An 18298-nucleotide genomic window follows, 5' to 3' on the forward strand; every position below is an offset into this window, starting at 1 on the left:
CTGTCCCTGCTCCCTAGTGGCCTAGTGACTCCCTGGTGTACAGTATACCTGTCCCTGCTCCCTAGTGGCCTAGTGACTCCCTGGTGTACAGTATACCTGTCCCTGCTCCCTAGTGGCCTAGTGACTCCCTGGTGTACAGTATACCTGTCCCTGCTCCCTAGTGGCCTAGTGACTCCCTGGTGTACAGTATACCTGTCCCTGCTCCCTAGTGGCCTAGTGACTCCCTGGTGTACAGTATACCTGTCCCTGCTCCCTAGTGGCCTAGTGACTCCCTGGTGTACAGCATACCTGTCCCTGCTCCCTAGTGGCCTAGTGACTCCCTGGTGTACAGTATACCTGTCCCTGCTCCCTAGTGGCCTAGTGACTCCCTGGTGTACAGTAATCCTGTCCCTGCTCCCCTAGTGGCCTAGTGACTCCCTGGTGTACAGTATACCTGTCCCTGCTCCCTAGTGACTCCCTGGTGTACAGTATACCTGTCCCTGCTCCCTAGTGGCCTAGTGACTCCCTGGTGTACAGTATACCTGTCCCTGCTCCCTAGTGGTCTAGTGACTCCCTGGTGTACAGTATACCTGTCCCTGCTCCCTAGTGACTCCCAGGTGTACAGTATACCTGTCCCTGCTCCCTAGTGGCCTAGTGACTCCCTGGTGTACAGCATACCTGTCCCTGCTCCCTACTGGCCTAGTGACTCCCTGGTGTACAGTATACCTGTCCCTGCTCCCTAGTGACCTAGTGACTCCCTGGTGTACAGTATACCTGTCCCTGCTCCCTAGTGGCCTAGTGACTCCCTGGTGTACAGTATACCTGTCCCTGCTCCCTAGTGGCCTAGTGACTCCCTGGTGTACAGTATACCTGTCCCTGCTCCCTAGTGGCCTAGTGACTCCCTGGTGTACAGTATACCTGTCCCTGCTCCCTAGTGGCCTAGTGACTCCCTGGTGTACAGTATACCTGTCCCTGCTCCCTAGTGGTGTAGTGACTCCCTGGTGTACAGTATACCTGTCCCTGCTCCCTAGTGGCCTAGTGACTCCCTGGTGTACAGTATACCTGTCCCTGCTCCCTAGTGGCCTAGTGACTCCCTGGTGTACAGTATACCTGTCCCTGCTCCCTAGTGGCCTAGTGACTCCCTGGTGTACAGTATACCTGTCCCTGCTCCCTAGTGACTCCCTGGTGTACAGTATACCTGTCCCTGCTCCCTAGTGGCCTAGTGACTCCCTGGTGTACAGTATACCTGTCCCTGCTCCCTAGTGCCCTAGTGACTCCCAGGTGTACAGTATACCTGTCCCTGCTCCCTAGTGGCCTAGTGACTCCCTGGTGTACAGTATACCTGTCCCTGCTCCCTAGTGGCCTAGTGACTCCCTGGTGTACAGTATACCTGTCCCTGCTCCCTAGTGACTCCCTGGTGTACAGTATACCTGTCCCTGCTCCCTAGTGGCCTAGTGACTCCCTGGTGTACAGTATGCCTGTCCCTGCTCCCTAGTGGCCTAGTGACTCCCTGGTGTACAGTATACCTGTCCCTGCTCCCTAGTGCCCTAGTGACTCCCTGGTGTACAGTATACCTGTCCCTGCTCCCTAGTGGCCTAGTGACTCCCTGGTGTACAGTATACCTGTCCCTGCTCCCTAGTGGCCTAGTGACTCCCTGGTGTACAGTATACCTGTCCCTGCTCCCTAGTGGCCTAGTGACTCCCTGGTGTACAGTATACCTGTCCCTGCTCCCCTAGTGGCCTAGTGACTCCCTGGTGTACAGTATACCTGTCCCTGCTCCCTAGTGGCCTAGTGACTCCCTGGTGTACAGTATACCTGTCCCTGCTCCCTAGTGGCCTAGTGACTCCCTGGTGTACAGTATACCTGTCCCTGCTCCCTAGTGGCCTAGTGACTCCCTGGTGTACAGTAATCCTGTCCCTGCTCCCTAGTGGCCTAGTGACTCCCTGGTGTACAGTATACCTGTCCCTGCTCCCTAGTGACTCCCTGGTGTACAGTATACCTGTCCCTGCTCCCTAGTGGCCTAGTGACTCCCTGGTGTACAGTATACCTGTCCCTGCTCCCTAGTGGTCTAGTGACTCCCTGGTGTACAGTATACCTGTCCCTGCTCCCTAGTGACTCCCAGGTGTACAGTATACCTGTCCCTGCTCCCTAGTGGCCTAGTGACTCCCTGGTGTACAGTATACCTGTCCCTGCTCCCTAGTGGCCTAGTGACTCCCTGGTGTACAGTATACCTGTCCCTGCTCCCTAGTGGCCTAGTGACTCCCTGGTGTACAGTATACCTGTCCCTGCTCCCTAGTGGCCTAGTGACTCCCTGGTGTACAGTATACCTGTCCCTGCTCCCTAGTGGCCTAGTGACTCCCTGGTGTACAGTATACCTGTCCCTGCTCCCTAGTGACCTAGTGACTCTCTGGTGTACAGCATACCTGTCCCTGCTCCCTAGTGGCCTAGTGACTCCCTGGTGTACAGTATACCTGTCCCTGCTCCCTAGTGACTCCCTGGTGTACAGTATACCTGTCCCTGCTCCCTAGTGACTCCCTGGTGTACAGTATGCCTGTCCCTGCTCCCTAGTGGCCTAGTGACTCCCTGGTGTACAGTATACCTGTCCCTGCTCCCTAGTGGCCTAGTGACTCCCTGGTGTACAGTATACCTGTCCCTGCTCCCTAGTGGCCTAGTGACTCCCTGGTGTACAGTATGCCTGTCCCTGCTCCCTAGTGGCCTAGTGACTCCCAGGTGCTCTTACTTGGCCACCAACACTCTGACTGACACCACTAACTCAGTCTCAGCAGAGATAAATACATTTGCATCTGTTTCAATACTATTGCTCTTAACCAGCCTCATGAGGTGGACCAAGGACTTAGGTTATTCTAATGAAATCAAAGTGGACTACAGGTTACAGCCCTGTCTTTTGATTAAAATGCAATCTCATCCAAACCTTTGATACAAGTTCAATGATATCATGGTAGAAATGTCATGATTAGAGATAATGGTGAGGGAGTACATTTGAAATGCTGTGTATCGATGCCCAGAATCTTGTTTCTTTATTGAGTCCAAAATGACAGAGGGTTGGAGTGGGGATTGAAACCTGGTATCTGGTGGGGAGAGGAATATGTGTCACTGCCGGGAGCAAGACCACCGGCACTGCATAGTTATTTTTTCTCTCCAGACTCCAGAGAGTGAGAATGCCAAAGCAGTCAGTCAGACCTTTAAAAGGATGTGCTGATAGAGCCTCTCCTTCTAGTATTATTAGTGGGTTTAGTTAAGTAGGAGTTTCAGAGGACAGACTGACTGGCGGACATCTACTCCTCAGGGACCCAGTGCAGATCCAGACAGTCAGACTGTGTGGACCAGAGTGAATCAGAGTGCAGCTGCAGGCTAAGCCTTCAGTTCCCTCGGTCTCTGTCATATTTCATGCTGCAAAAGAGAATATATTTGATTCCCCAATAGGGTTGTAAAATTCTGGTAATTTTCCCAATATTCCCTGGTTCTCCCAAAAACCTGGTTGGAGGTTTCTGGTTTTCCCGCTTATTACATCCTGATTCGGGAATCATCCAACCAGGATTTCTAGAAAACCTGGGAATTTTGGGAAAATAATCTGAATTTTGCAACTCTATTTCCCAACCTATTAAGTGACAATGCAATATGTGAAATTGTAATAGATTAATATTGATTTCATGTTATTTGATGCCTGCATGTGTCAGTTCTGGCCCATTACAATACATTTGGACCATAAGAACATTGTCTCATTGCATCAATCTGACCATGTCATCTACAGAACGGTAGAACTACTACAATGAGACAATCTGACCATGTCATCTACAGAACTGTAGAACTACTACAATGAGACAATCTGACCATGTCATCTACAGAACTGTAGCCCTACTACAATGAGACAATCTGACCATGTCATCTACAGAACGGTAGAACTACTACAATGAGACAATCTGACCATGTCATCTACAGAACGGTAGCACTACTACAATGAGACAATCTGACCATGTCACCTACAGAACTGTAGCCCTACTACAATGAGACAATCTGACCATGTCACCTACAGAACTGTAGCCCTACTACAATGAGACAATCTGACCATGTCATCTACAGAACGGTAGAACTACTACAATGAGACAATCTGACCATGTCATCTACAGAACTGTAGCCCTACTACAATGAGACAATCTGACCATGTCATCTACAGAACGGTAGAACTACTACAATGAGACAATCTGACCATGTCATCTACAGAACGGTAGAACTACTACAATGAGACAATCTGACCATGTCATCTACAGAACGGTAGAACTACTACAATGAGACAATCTGACCATGTCATCTACAGAACGGTAGCACTACTACAATGAGACAATCTGACCATGTCATCTACAGAACTGTAGAACTACTACAATGAGCAGTGAATCATGCTTGCTTTGTTTTGATTTTCAGCTCAACTTTATTTTGTTTGTGAATATTGTGAGAGTGCTGGCCACAAAAATCAGAGAGACAAATGCTGGGAGATATGACACTTGGAAGCAATGCAGGTAGGGTTGATGTCTCATTAGTGCCTTGTTGCTTTAGTCAATCTCATTTATGTGATTTTGCAGGAAAAAACATTAGATACTGTATATACCGCTTTTCAGTAAATTTGCCTTTTATATAAATATCTTATTCTAAATGTGCCTTTGAGTTGAATCATTTTCTTTTATATTCATGATCCATGTGTTTGTGTTCACAAACCTTTCACGTCATTTACTGAGGCTGAGGATACCGGCTGTGTTATGAATTTAAAGCAGGTTCATCTGTGTTCAAAACCCTGATGAAGGCAGCTTAGCTGTTGAAATGTTGGGATTTATTAAATGTATTGCATCGTAGCCATGAGAGAATGTATATTTTATTTTCTAATATGTGTATTGGAAAAGATGAGTTGAACATGACTCCCATAATGCATTGCGGTCAGGCAAAAAGCTGCTTTTTACGCCAATACTCAGTCTGAACCAGGTGTTTGATGTGTTTGATACCATTCCATTAACTCCGTTCCAGCCATTATTATGAGACGTCCTCCCCTCAGCAGCCCCCGCTGGTCTATTAAACCCAGTTGTGGGCGGCGGGTATCCTAGCGGTTAAGAGCGTTGGGCCAGGAACTGTTTCGGGAGAGAACATTCCGTGGCTGGGGTGAGTGGGGTCCTTGATGATGCTGCGGGATGCTGCTGGACTTCCTGACTACTCTGTTCACTGCAGAGGTTGACAGCTCAGTGTCCCAGCTGCAGTGTTTGCACATGCTCTTCTCATATCTAAGTGCAAGACACATTTTGACATGCTGTGAAGCCATCCCTATAGGGCTGCCTGAGTCTTTGTTTAATTCCCACTCCTGTCTGGGGTAATGTGTTGGTTGGCAGGTCTGTGCCAAGGCTGAAGGCTGAGGGGATAACCCTCCTGTCAGTCATTAGTAAACAGACACGACATCAGATCCAGGTTGCCTCTTGAGCCGTTCCATTCCCACAGGTGTAGATAGGATTATCAGTGATAATCCTATGGTCAAAAGTAGTGCACAATATATGGAATAGGGTGCCATTTGGGATGTAGACTGTTTTCCTCTTGCTCTCTCCCTCTCTCTACTTCATCTAACTCTTTCTCTAGCTGTGATTTATTCCATTTAAAAAAACTGCTGAGTGTCTTTGAACAATTTAGATGCAAAGGTTGGCTCGATATTGATGTTAACGTGCAGATTGCAATGTGTAATCATCCTTGGCTATTGACAATTGTATCACAAATCTATTGAGGGGATTGTTTTTGGAAAGTGCTCAAGGGAGTAGTGCTTGACTCGGGCCAGAGCTCACCGGAGCGGAGTACCGGCACCTCAAATGTTCTACTGCTTGAGCTCCTCTTCCTCTTATAGAATATTACCTCAAACTTAATGCGGAACTCCTGCACCTAAATGTAAACAATACCGGCACCCAAAATGAGTACCAGCATATATCTCAGTCCAAGTCAAGCACTGCAAGGGACTGTCAGATAAAGATGGCTGCCAAGAAGTTCAATTATTTTAGCTCGATGCCAGCTGCATGTGGTTTAGCTTGACCCATGTCTTTTCCATCCTGTCCCTCTCAAACCCCATCACCACCACATGCACTTTTCCAGACACACATCGCATGCACTTTTCCAGACACGAAACGCATGCACTTTTCCGGACACGTAACGCATGCACTTTTCCGGACACGTAACGCATGCACTTTTCCGGACACGAAACGCATGCACTTTTCCGGACACGTAACGCATGCACTTTTCCGGACACGTAACGCATGCACTTTTCCGGACACGTAACGCATGCACTTTTCCGGACACGTAACGCATGCACTTTTCCGGACACGTAACGCATGCACTTTTCCGGACACGTAACGCATGCACTTTTCCAGACACGTAACGCATGCACTTTTCCGGACACGTAACGCATGCACTTTTCCGGACACGTAACGCACGCACTTTTCCGGACACGTAAATACATGCACTTTTCCAGACACATATCATGGACAGTACGCTTTCTCATACAGCCTAATGCAGGGGTGTCAAACTCAATCCCTTGTACTTGATTGATCAATCATTCATTGGTCATTGATTAAGAACTCCCCTCAGCCAGTTGTATTGATCTTAAATGGACACAATTCAAATGGAAATAACAAAAATCAGCAGACACAGCCCTCCAGAGATTGTTTTTGCCACCCCTGGCCTAATGTTTTGTATTGTATTAGATTTTTGTCTGATGCTGCACAAAGGATTCCCTCAATAGAGTGTTCTACTCTCCCTTTCACAGGAAACTGGCTAAGTCCACTCTAGTGCTGGTGCTGGTGTTCGGGGTCCACTACATAGTGTTTGTGGGCATGCCACACTCGTTCAAAGGGGTCGGATGGGAGGTCCGAATGTACTGTGAGCTCTTTTTCAACTCTTTCCAGGTGCTCGCATTCACCCCAATTGGGGATCCTGCTTTGTATTGCATGTAAAATACACATTTACATAAGTATTCAGACCCTTTGCTATGAGACTAGAAATTGAGCTCAGGTGCATCTTGTTTCCATTGATCAACCTTAAGGTGTTTCTAAAACTTGATTGGAGTCCACATGTGGTAAGTTCAATTGATTGGACATGATTTGGAAAGGCACATCTGTCTATATTGGCTCCCGCAGTTGACAGTGCATGTCAGAGCAAAAACCAAGCCATGAGGTCGAAGGAATTGTCCGTAGAGCTACAAGACAGGATTGTGTCAAGGCACAGATCTGGGGAAGGGTACCAAAAAATGTCTGCAGCATCCCCAAGAACACAGTGGCTTCCATCATTCTTAAATGGATGAAGTTTGAAACCACAAAGACTCTTCCTAGAGCTGGGCCCCTGGCCAAACTGAGCAATCACGGGAAGAAAGGCCTTGGTCAGGGAGGTGACCAAGAACCCAATGGTCATTCTGACAGAACTCCAGAGATTCTCTGTGGAGATGGGAGAACCTTCCAGAAGGACAGTCATCTCTGCAGCACTCCACCAATCAGGCTTTTATGGTAGAGTGGCAAGATGGAAACCACTCCTCAGTAAAAGGCACATGACAACCCGCTTGGAGTTTTCCAAAAGGCACCTAAAGGACATGAGAAACGAGATTCTCTGGTCTGATGAAACCAAGATTGAACTCTTTGGCCTGAATGCCAAGCGTCACATCTGGAGGAAACCTGTCACCATCTCTACAGTGAAGCATGGTGGTGGCATCATCATGCCTTTCACATTAATGGCGCCGGAGGAGATGGCTGCCATTGTACTGTCCCCTAACCAATTGTGCTATTGTGTGTGTTTTTTCGCATTATTTGCAACTTATTTTATACATAATATTTCTGCCACCATCTCTTATGACCGAAAAGAGCTTCTAGAAGTCAGGACAGCGATTACTTACCCCGTACTGGAAGAATATTTTTTCAATAACGAGTCAGACGCGAAGGATTTACTCCAGACACCCGACAAGGTCCTCATCCCCGTCATTCGCAGGAGAAAGAGACGGAGATATTGGGGACATAGGTCTGGGTGCCTTGTAAGGATCTGACGGCGAGTGGGTAATCTGCCTTTACCATCGGTCCTATTAGCCAATGTACAATCATTGATAATAAAATAGATGAGCTACGAGCACGTATATCCTACCAACGGGACATTAACTGTATTATCTTATGTTTCACAGAGTCGTGGCTGAACGACGACATGAATAACATATAGCTGGTAGGTTTTACGCTTTTTCGGCAGGATATAGAACAGGTGGCTCTGGTAAGACAAGGGGTGACGGTCTATGTATAGTTGTCAACAACAGCTGGCGAGCGAAATCTAAGGAAGTCTCGAGGTTTTGCTCGCCTGAGGTAGAGTATCTCATGATAAGCTGTAGACCACACTATTTACCAAGAGAGTTTTTGTCTATATTCTTCATAGCTGTCTATTTACCACTACAAACCAATGCTGGCACTAAGACCGCACTCAATGAGCTGTATACGGCCATAAGAAAACAGGAAAACGCTCATCCAGAAGCAGCTTTCCTAGTGGCCGGGGACTTTAATGCAGGGAAACTTAAATCTGTTTTACCTCATTTCTACCAGCATGTTAAATGTGCAACCAGAGGGAAAACAAACTCTAGACTGCCTTTACTCCATACACAGAGACATGTACAAAGCTCTCCGTCGCACTCCATTTGGCAAATCTGACCATAATTCTATCCTCCTGATTCCTGCTTACAAGCTAAAACTAAAGCCGGAAGCACCAGTGACTCGGTCAATAAAAAAGTGGTCAGATGAAGCAGATGCTAAGCTACAGGACTGTTTTGCTAACACAGAATGGAATATGTTCCGGGATTCTTCTGATGGCATTGAGGAGTACACCACACCACATGTACCAGAAGCCATGGATTACATGCAAAATACGCACTGAGCTAAAGGGTAGCGCTGTAGCTTTCAAGGAGCGGGACTCTGACCCTGAAGTTTATAAGAAATCCCGCTATTCCCTCCGACGAACCATCAAACATGCAAAGCATCAATACAGGACCAAGATTCAATCGTACTACACCGGCTACGATGCTCATCGGATGTGGCAGGGTTTGCAAACTATTACATACTACAAAGGGAAGCACAGCCGCGAGCTAAATTACTTCTATGCTCGGTTCGAGGCAAGTAACACTGAAACATGCATGAGAGCATCAACTGTTCCGGACGACTGTGTGATCACTCTCTCCGTAGCCGATGTGAGTAAGATCTTTAAACAGGTCAACATTCACAAGGCAGCAGAGCCAGAAGGATTACCAGGATGTTGCCTCCGAGCATGCGCTGACAAACTGGCAAGTGTCTTCACTGACATTTTCAACCTGTCCCTGACCTGAGGCTATAATACCAACATTTGTCACGCAGACCACCATAGTCCCCGTGCCCAAGAACACTAAGGTAACCTGCCTAAATGACTACCGACCCGTAGCGCTCACCTCTGTAGCCTTGAATTGCTTTGAAAGGCTGGCTCATATCAACACCATTATCCCAGGAACCCTAGACCCACTCCAAATTGCATACCGCCCAAACAGATCCACAGATGATGCAATCTCTATTGCACTCCACACTGCCCTTTCCCACCTGGACAAAAGGAACACCTACGTGAGAATGCTATTCATTGACTACAGCTCAGCGTTCAACACCATAGTGCCCTCAAAGCTCATCACTAAGCTAAGGACCCTGGGACTTAACCTGTTAGGGCTAGGGGGCAGCATTGACACGGCTGGATAAAAAACATACCCGATTTAATCTGGTTACCACTCCTACCCAGTAACTAGAATATGCATATACTTATTACATATGGATAGAAAACACCCTACATTTTCTAAAACTGTTTGAATGGTGTCTGTGAGTATAACAGAACTCAAATGGCAGGTCAAAACCTGAGAGATTCCTTTACAGGAAGTGGCCTGTCTGACCATTTGTTGAACTTCTTTTCCATCTCTATCATTTACTAAGGATCTCTGCTCTAACGTGACACTTCCCACGTCGTCCATAGGCGCTCAGAGCCCGGGAAAAAACAGAATGTCGTCATTCCAGCCCCAGGCTGAAACACATTATCGCCTTTCTCAAGTGGCCGATCAAGAGACACTGGCTTATGCGCGTGACCCCGACCGCCCCGCCTTTGGGATTTTTTTCCTCTGTTTGCCGAAAAGGAGATTCCCTGTCGGAATATTATCGCTTTTCTACGGAAAAGTGTCGTAAAAATTGATTTTAAACAGCGGTTGACATGCTTCGAAGTACGGTAATGGAATACTTAGAATTTTATTGTCACGAATTGCGCCAAGCGCGTGACACTTCTTTACTATTTCGGATAGTGTCTGGAACGCACGAACAAAACGCCGCTATTCGGATATAACGATGGATTATTTTGGACCAAACCAACATTTGTTATTGAAGTAGCAGTCCTGGCTGTGTATTCTGACGAAGACAACAAAAGGTAATGAAACTTTAATAATAGTAAATATGATTATGGTGAGTGCTAAACTTGCCGGGTGTCTAAATAAGCGAGCCCGTGATGCCTGGGCTATGTACTTAGAATATTGCAAAATGTGCTTTCACCAAAAAGCTATTTTAAAATCGGACATATCGAGTGCATAGAGGAGGTCTGTATCTATAATTCTTAAAATAATTGTTATCCTTTTTGTGAACGTTTATCGTGAGTAATTTAGTAAAATGTTAGCGAATTCCCCGGAAGTTTGCGGGGGTATGCTAGTTCTGAACGTCACATGCTAATGTAAAAGCTGGTTTTTGATATAAATATGAACTTGATTGAACAAAACATGCATGTATTGTATAACATAATGTCCTAGGGTTGTCATCTGATGAAGATCATCAAAGGTGAGTGCTGCATTTAGCTGTCTTCTGGGTTTTGGTGACATTATATGCTGGCTTGAAAAATGGGTGTCTGATTATTTCTGGCTTGGTACTCTGCTGACATAATCTAATGTTTTGCTTTCGTTGTAAAGCCTTTTTGAAATCGGACAGTGTGGTTAGATTAACGAGAGTCTTGTCTTTAAATGGCTGTAAAATAGTCATATGTTTGAGAAATTGAAGTAATAGGATTTTTAAGGTTTTGAAAATCGCGCCACAGGATAGCAGTGGCTGTTACGTAGGTGGGACGAATTCGTCCCGCCTAGCCTAGAGAGGTTAACACCTCCCTCTGCAACTGAATCCTGGACTTTCTGTTGGGCCGCCCCCGGGTGGTAAGGGTAGGTACAACACATCTGCTGCGCTGATCCTCAACACGGGGGCCCCTCAGGGATGTGTGCTTAGTCCCCTCCTGTACTCCCTGTTCACCCATGACTGCATTGCCAAACACAACTCCAACACCATCATTAAGTTTGCTGACGACACAACAGTGGTAGGCCTGATCACCGACAACGATGAGACAGCCTATAGGGAGTATTTTTAGCACCCCCACTCTTTTACGCTGCTGCTACTCTCTGTTTATTATCTATGCATAGTCACTTTAACTCTACAGCGGGGGGAAAAAAGTATTTGATCCCCTGATGATTTTGTACTTTTGCCCACTTACAAAGAAATGATCAGTCTATAATTTTAATGGTAGGTTTATTTGAACAGTGAGAGACAGAATAACAACAAAAAAATCCAGAAAAACGCATGTCAAAAATTTTATAAAATGATTTGCATTTTAATGAGGGAAATAAGTATTTGACCCCTCTACAAAACATGACTTGGTACTTGGTGGCAAAACCCTTGTTGTCACAGAGGTCAGACTTTTCTTGTAGTTGGCCACCAGGTTTGCACACATCTCAGGAGGGATTTTGTCCCACTCCTCTGTAGATCTTCTCCAAGTCATTAAGGTTTCGAGGCTGACGTTTGGCAACTCGAACCTTCAGCTCCCTCCACAGATTTTCTATGGGATTAAGGTCTGGAGACTGGCTAGGCCACTCCAGGACCTTAATGTGCTTCTTCTTGAGCCACTACTTTGTTGCCTTGGCCGTGTGTTTTGGGTCATTGTCATGCTGGAATACCCATCCACGACCCATTTTCAATGCCCTGGCAGAGGGAAGGAGGTTCTCACCCAAGATTTGACGGTACATGGCCCTGTCCATTGTCCCTTGATGCGGTGAAGTTGTCCTGTCCCCTTAGCAGAAAAACATCCCCAAAGCATAATGTTTCCACCTCCATGTTTGACGGTGGGGATGGGGTTCTTGGGGTCATAGGCAGCATTCCTCCTCCTCCAAACACGGCGAGTTGAGTTGATGCCAAAGAGCTCCATTTTGGTCTCATCTGACCACAACACTTTCACCAGTTGTCCTCTGAATCATTCAGATGTTCATTGGCAAACTTCAGACGGGCATGTATATGTGCTTTCTTGAGCAGGGGGACCTTGCGGGCGCTGCAGGATTTCAGTCCTTCACGGCGTAGTGTGTCACCAATTGTTTTCTTGGTGACTATGGTCCCAGCTGCCTTGAGATCATTGACAAGATCCTTCCGTAGTTCTGGGCTGATTCTTCACCGTTCTCATGATCATTGCAATCCCACGAGGTGAGATCTTGCATGGAGCCCCAGGCCGAGGGATATTGACAGTTATTTTGTGTTTCTTCCATTTGCGAATAATCACACCAAATGTTGTCACCTTCTCACCAAGCTGCTTGGCAATGGTCTTGTTGCCCATTCCAGCCTTGTGTAGGTCTACAATCTTGTCCCTGACATCCTTGGAGAGCTCTTTGATCTTGGCCATGGTGGAGAGTTTGGAATCTGATTGATTGATTGCTTCTGTGGACAGGTCTTTTATACAGGTAACAAGGTGAGATTAGGAGCACTCCCTTTAAGAGTGTGCTCCTAATCTCAGCTCGTTACCTGTATAAAAGACACCTGGGAGCCAGAAATCTTTCTGATTGAGAGGGGGTCAAATACTTATTTCCCTCATTAAAATGCTAATCAATTTATAACATTTTTGACATGCGTTTTTCTGGATATTTTTGTTGTTATTCTGTCTCTCACTGTTCAAATAAACCTACCATTAAAATTATAGACTGATCCTTTCTTTATCAGTGGGCAAACGTACAAAATCAGCAGGGGATCAGAGCCTGGATTTGATCCCGATCAAACATAGCTCTGCAGCGACGCTCTCCATCCAACTTGACTGAGCTTGAGGATTTGCAGAGAAGAATGGGAGAAACTCCCCAAATACAGGTGTTCCAAGCTTGTAGCGTCATACCCAAGAAGACTCGAGGCTGTAATCACTGCAAAAGGTGCTTCAACAAAGTACTGAGTAAAGAGTCTGAGTACTTATGTAAATGTGATATCTTTTTTTTTAATGTTAAACATTTGCTAAAATGTCTAAACCTGTTTTTGCTTTGTCATTATGGGGTATTGTGTGTAGCTTGATGAGGGGGAAAAAGCAATGTAATCAATTTTATTCAGGAGGTCTGAACACTTTCCGAATGCACTGTATTGCCCATTGCTAATAGCTTTAAAACTGTAGAAAGCAATAGTGCTGAGCAATTAGTGCTTTTTGAGGTCAAATTGGTCAAATTATTTAAAAAAATTAAAAATGATGAATGCTGAATACTATCAATCACTTAGATCATGTATTTTCAGGTAGAGATCCCTCGCGAAGCAACTGCTCCATCCCTCTTGATTGTGCATTCTTCTCTCGGTCTCCGGACAAGTAGGCACACAATGGATTATGGTCATTGTAGTTAATTACCACTTTGTCTGCTCTAAACTATGTAGAATATTGGCCTGTTGAAAACTACAACTCCCTACTACATTGCACAGTTCGGGCTTGATCTAATTTATCTCTATTCGAGAAACTAGAGTGAGAAAATGCGCATTGAGCTCACAGAAAAAAACGGAATGAAATCAAATTCAAATAATTGAACTAATTAGTCAATTATTTGTTTAAAAAAATAACCGAAATTTCAGTTAATCGTTCAGCACTAGAAAGCAATATTGATACGATTTTAAATGTGAGAATTTGAGCATTATAGCGTAAAGGGACATTTCAATTCTTTCAGATGTTTTCTGACCTCTAATGTAGTCTTATGTCAAGATGAAACCACATCTCATGACATGTGCAAATCCAACTATGAATAAATGAATGAAAAGATGAGCACCAGATAAAACCAGGAAAGTAGATGGTGCTCATCTTTTCCATTCATTTGGGATTGAAGTGTATAGCTGGATATACACAACACAACTGATGTCGTGGGACATGGTTTTATCTTAACATTAACACTGCTTTTGAAAAAAACTAAAAATACAATCCATTGTCTTTGTTTTTCTTTAAGAGCTCTCTTTCCTGAGCACATCTTGTCGATATTATTCTCCGAAGGTCATGGTCACGTCATTTATACTGTTAGCGGGAATTTGAGCTTTCAACACATGCCTCTAACCTTCCTCGCTTTCATCTCTTCGCAGGGTTTCTTTGTGTCCATTATCTACTGCTACTGCAATGGAGAGGTGAGTAGTGTTCACCAGACCCGGCCAGAAGGTTTAAGGTCTTCTCCACTCTAGAGCTGCTGCGTTCAAGAATCTATCATGCTGGACTCTAATTAAACCAAAGTCTCATGCTCATTTGTTGCCCATCTATAAGTGTTCTAGGAACTAACCATAATGCGAGAGTGGGGGGGGGGTGTTATTAGAACTAATGGAACTTAGTGATGTAATTTATTAAAACAATAGAACACTCATGCTGTGCGTACGCATTGTACCCATCAGTGACACAATACTTCAAACCCTGTTTGTGGGTAAGTAAGTAGGCTACCAGAAAATACCCATCGTTGCTACCGCATAACTTGCTGGTCAATACCAGGTAGCTACTGTAAAATAAAGTGCTACTTTTCCCCCAATAATTTCTACATTTATTAGTCCTATATACAATATTTAGAGAGTTTGGTCATTTAGAACATAATGTTCCAGAGCACCCCTACTCTCGTCCATGTTCGTTGCTAAGGGACGCTTCTGGGTTGGGCTGTTTATTTTTAATAGCTTTTAAAACCTCTGAAAAAGTGGTGAAAGCGAATATGAAATTTGTTGGCACCACAACACAATAGGAACTTTGGCATTGGCAAAAATATGTATTCAAATCCTCTTGTTCTCTTCAGGTCCAGGCAGAGATCAAGAAGACCTGGACCCGCTGGAACCTGGCGTTTGACGGGAAGGGACCGGCAGCATGTGCCAACTACCGGTACGGCCTCAACCAGACCACTACCAGTCAGCCCCAGCCGCTGGCCGTGATCTCGGGCACCTCCTCTCTCTTCTCCAGCCACGTGTACCGCAGTAGCCAAGCCAGGCACAGCGTCAGCACCCACACCACCTTGCCCGGCTACGTGTTCAGCAACTCTGAAGTGGATAGCCTGCCCCCATCCATCCTAGAGGAGCCAGACGAGAGAGCCAAACAGGTGGACGACATCTCCCTCCGAGAGTCCTTACCTGTGGTGAATACCAACAGTATAGGAGAGGACTTGGAGGAGACACTGTAGAGAGAGAGTAGAGGGAAAATGGGAATGTACAGCTGACAACAATTGTGTTTTATATTTTTTGAATGACAGGACAGAGGGAAGGTAGAGCGGGAGATACACAGGAATGAGGGCCACAAACAGAAAGTGGCTGAGACCGAACTCAAGCCTCGAATTCGCATCGTCAAGGGAATACGTGGTTCGGAGTCGGCAGCCTTACCACTAGACCAGACTCCGGCAAATATCTTTGATGTTTTGCGGATATGTCACGTTCGTCGTAGGAAGGAGACCAAGGCGCAGCGTGCGTATCGTTCCACATCTTTATTAATATGTGAAACTATGCAAGACATACAATAAACAAAACAACAAACCGTGACGACAGAGGTGCAACATGCACTAACTCAAAATAATCTCCCACAAACACAAGTGGGAAAAACAACTACTTAAATATGATCCCCAATTAGAGACAACGATGACCAGCTGTCTCTAATTGGGAATCATACGAAAACCCCAACATAGAAAAAATGAAACTAGACAAAACCCCCCAGTCACGCCCTGACCTACTCTACCATAGAAAAATACGAGCTCTCTATGGTCAGGACGTGACAGGATACTGTATATCACCATATCCTTGTCTTACGCCAGATAGCGCTTAAGAGTTGCAGTTTTTTTCTATATGGTCATTGGTTATTATTTTCATGGACTGTTATTTGTCACTTCGAGTGGTGGCTAGACAATCAGTCAGGTCTGTGGCTAAACATGGACTGGAAGTGTTGCAGCTACAGACTAGTTTGTGTCTATTTCATTTGTAATGCTGAAGACAATTACAGTGCCTTCAGAAAATATTCACATCTCTTGACCTTTTCCACATTTTGTTGTATTAAAACCTGAATTTAAAATTGATTCAATTTAGATTGTGTCACTGATCTACACACAATACCCCATAATGTCAGTGGAATTATGTTTTTAGACATTTTTATAAATTAATAAAAATGAAAAAGCTGAAATGTCTTGAGTCAATAAGTATTCAACCCCTTTGTTATGGCAAGCCTAAATAAGTTCAAGGGTAAAATAAGTTCCATGACTATTGTGGTGGCTAATTTCTGCATTACCAAATGAGGAGTTACAAACACACCAGTCCGAGTTAACTACATCTTTAATACTTAAGATACTTTTGCAAAAGTTCTTGACCCCCAATAATGCATTCTCTCGAATTAATCATTTAATGAGGTGATTGCAGAATGGCTACAGGGATCTTTTATAGCAACGATACAGCCCCTTCAACGTACATTGACAAACCACAGATACTTAGTAACAGTTCACAAAGGTTGCGTTTTGTATGACAGATATCTATAAAACACATCAGACAGTAACTGCTATGTCAACAGGATTAATGGTATAGCCCAGTATCTGGTCTCCTTAGAACCGTCCCTCCCTGGTACGGTATTGAACAGAACTATTTCATCCAATGGCATATATCAATTGTCAACTCTAGATACTCCCATCTCAAGCAAACCCCCTCTTGACCCCACTCCTGGACAGGCTCACTGGGGGGAGTGAGCCTCTAGGCCATATATTATCACAGGATAAGTGTGAGATCTAAGAGAGGACATACAAGGGTCCATTTACTGCCATAATCCTCCCCACAATAAAGAAAAGGAGGGAGTGACTTTCTCACAGACATTGTGGAGACAAGTCATTCGTTCCCCATTAATCACGCCATCCCTTCACATGGTTTAAGAATAAGTAAAGACACATTCCCATGACGACAAGTCTGACCTCTCCCCTCTCTGGGCCCCAAGTGTCTGAGCCCCAGCTAAGGTAGACATGCAACTGAAAAGACACCAGAGTCCAATGGACACTTTCTAATGACAAGTACCTCAAATAAGCATATTATACTAATAAAACATCTTAATTATCTATGTTACCCAACTAATTCTGATTCGGTCCACGACACTATCCCATTTCTGTACCACACAAATACAATTATCTGTACGGTCCCTCAGTTGAGCAGTGAATTTCAAGCACAGATTCAATAACAAGGACCAGGTAGGTTTTCCAATGCCTTGCAAAGAAGGGCACCGATTGGTAGATGGGTAGAAGAAAAAAGCAGACACTAAATATCCCTTTGAGCATGGTGAAGTTATTAATTACACTTTGGATGGTGTATCAATTCACTCAGTCACTGCAAAGATACAGGCATCCTTCTTAACTCAATTGACTGAGAGGAAGGAAATGGCTCTGGCATTTCACCATGAGGCCAATGGTGATTTTAAACCAGTTAGTGTTTAGAAAATAATAATAATAATTTAACCATTATTTAACTAGGCAAGTCAGTTAAGAACAAATTCTTATTTACAAATGACGGCCTAGGAACAGTGGGTTACTGCCTTGTTCAGGGGCAGAACGACAGATTTTTACCTTGTCAGCTCTGGGATTTGATCTAACAACCTTTCAGTTACCTGCTGCCCCTAAACGACTAGTTAAAAGAAGGAAGCCTGTACAGAATACAAATATTCTAAAACATGCATCCTATTTGCAATAAGGCAAGTAATATTGCAAAGAACTTGGCAAAGAAATGTACTTTTTGTCCTGAACACAAAGCATTATGTTTGGGGAAAAACCATAACACATTACTGAGTACCACTCTTCATATTTTCAAGCATGGTGGTGGCTGCATCATGTTATGGGTATGCTTATCATTGGCATGGACTAGGGAATTTTCTTGGATAAATAGAAAAGGAATAGAGCTAAGCACTGGCAAAGTCCTAGAGGAAAACCAGGTTCAGTCTGCTTTCCAACAGACACTGGGAGACCAATCCACCTTTCAGCAGGACAATAACC

General features: G+C 44.8%; 1 protein-coding gene across 1 annotated transcript in view; it reads left to right on the forward strand.

Moving 5' to 3' along the window:
- Positions 1-16330, forward strand: part of LOC106575088 (parathyroid hormone 2 receptor) — a 54713-nt gene extending 38383 nt beyond the window's left edge. The window contains exons 10-13 of the mRNA XM_014151269.2: positions 4420-4514; positions 6782-6920; positions 14415-14456; positions 15101-16330. Of these exons, the coding sequence (XP_014006744.2) occupies positions 4420-4514; positions 6782-6920; positions 14415-14456; positions 15101-15478 (654 nt within the window). The 3' untranslated portion in view covers positions 15479-16330. The remainder of the gene's footprint in view (positions 1-4419; positions 4515-6781; positions 6921-14414; positions 14457-15100) is intronic.
- The last annotated feature ends 1968 nt before the right edge of the window (positions 16331-18298 follow it).

The sequence above is a fragment of the Salmo salar genome, chromosome ssa17 (assembly GCF_905237065.1).
Source record: "Salmo salar chromosome ssa17, Ssal_v3.1, whole genome shotgun sequence".
NCBI lineage: Eukaryota > Metazoa > Chordata > Actinopteri > Salmoniformes > Salmonidae > Salmo > Salmo salar.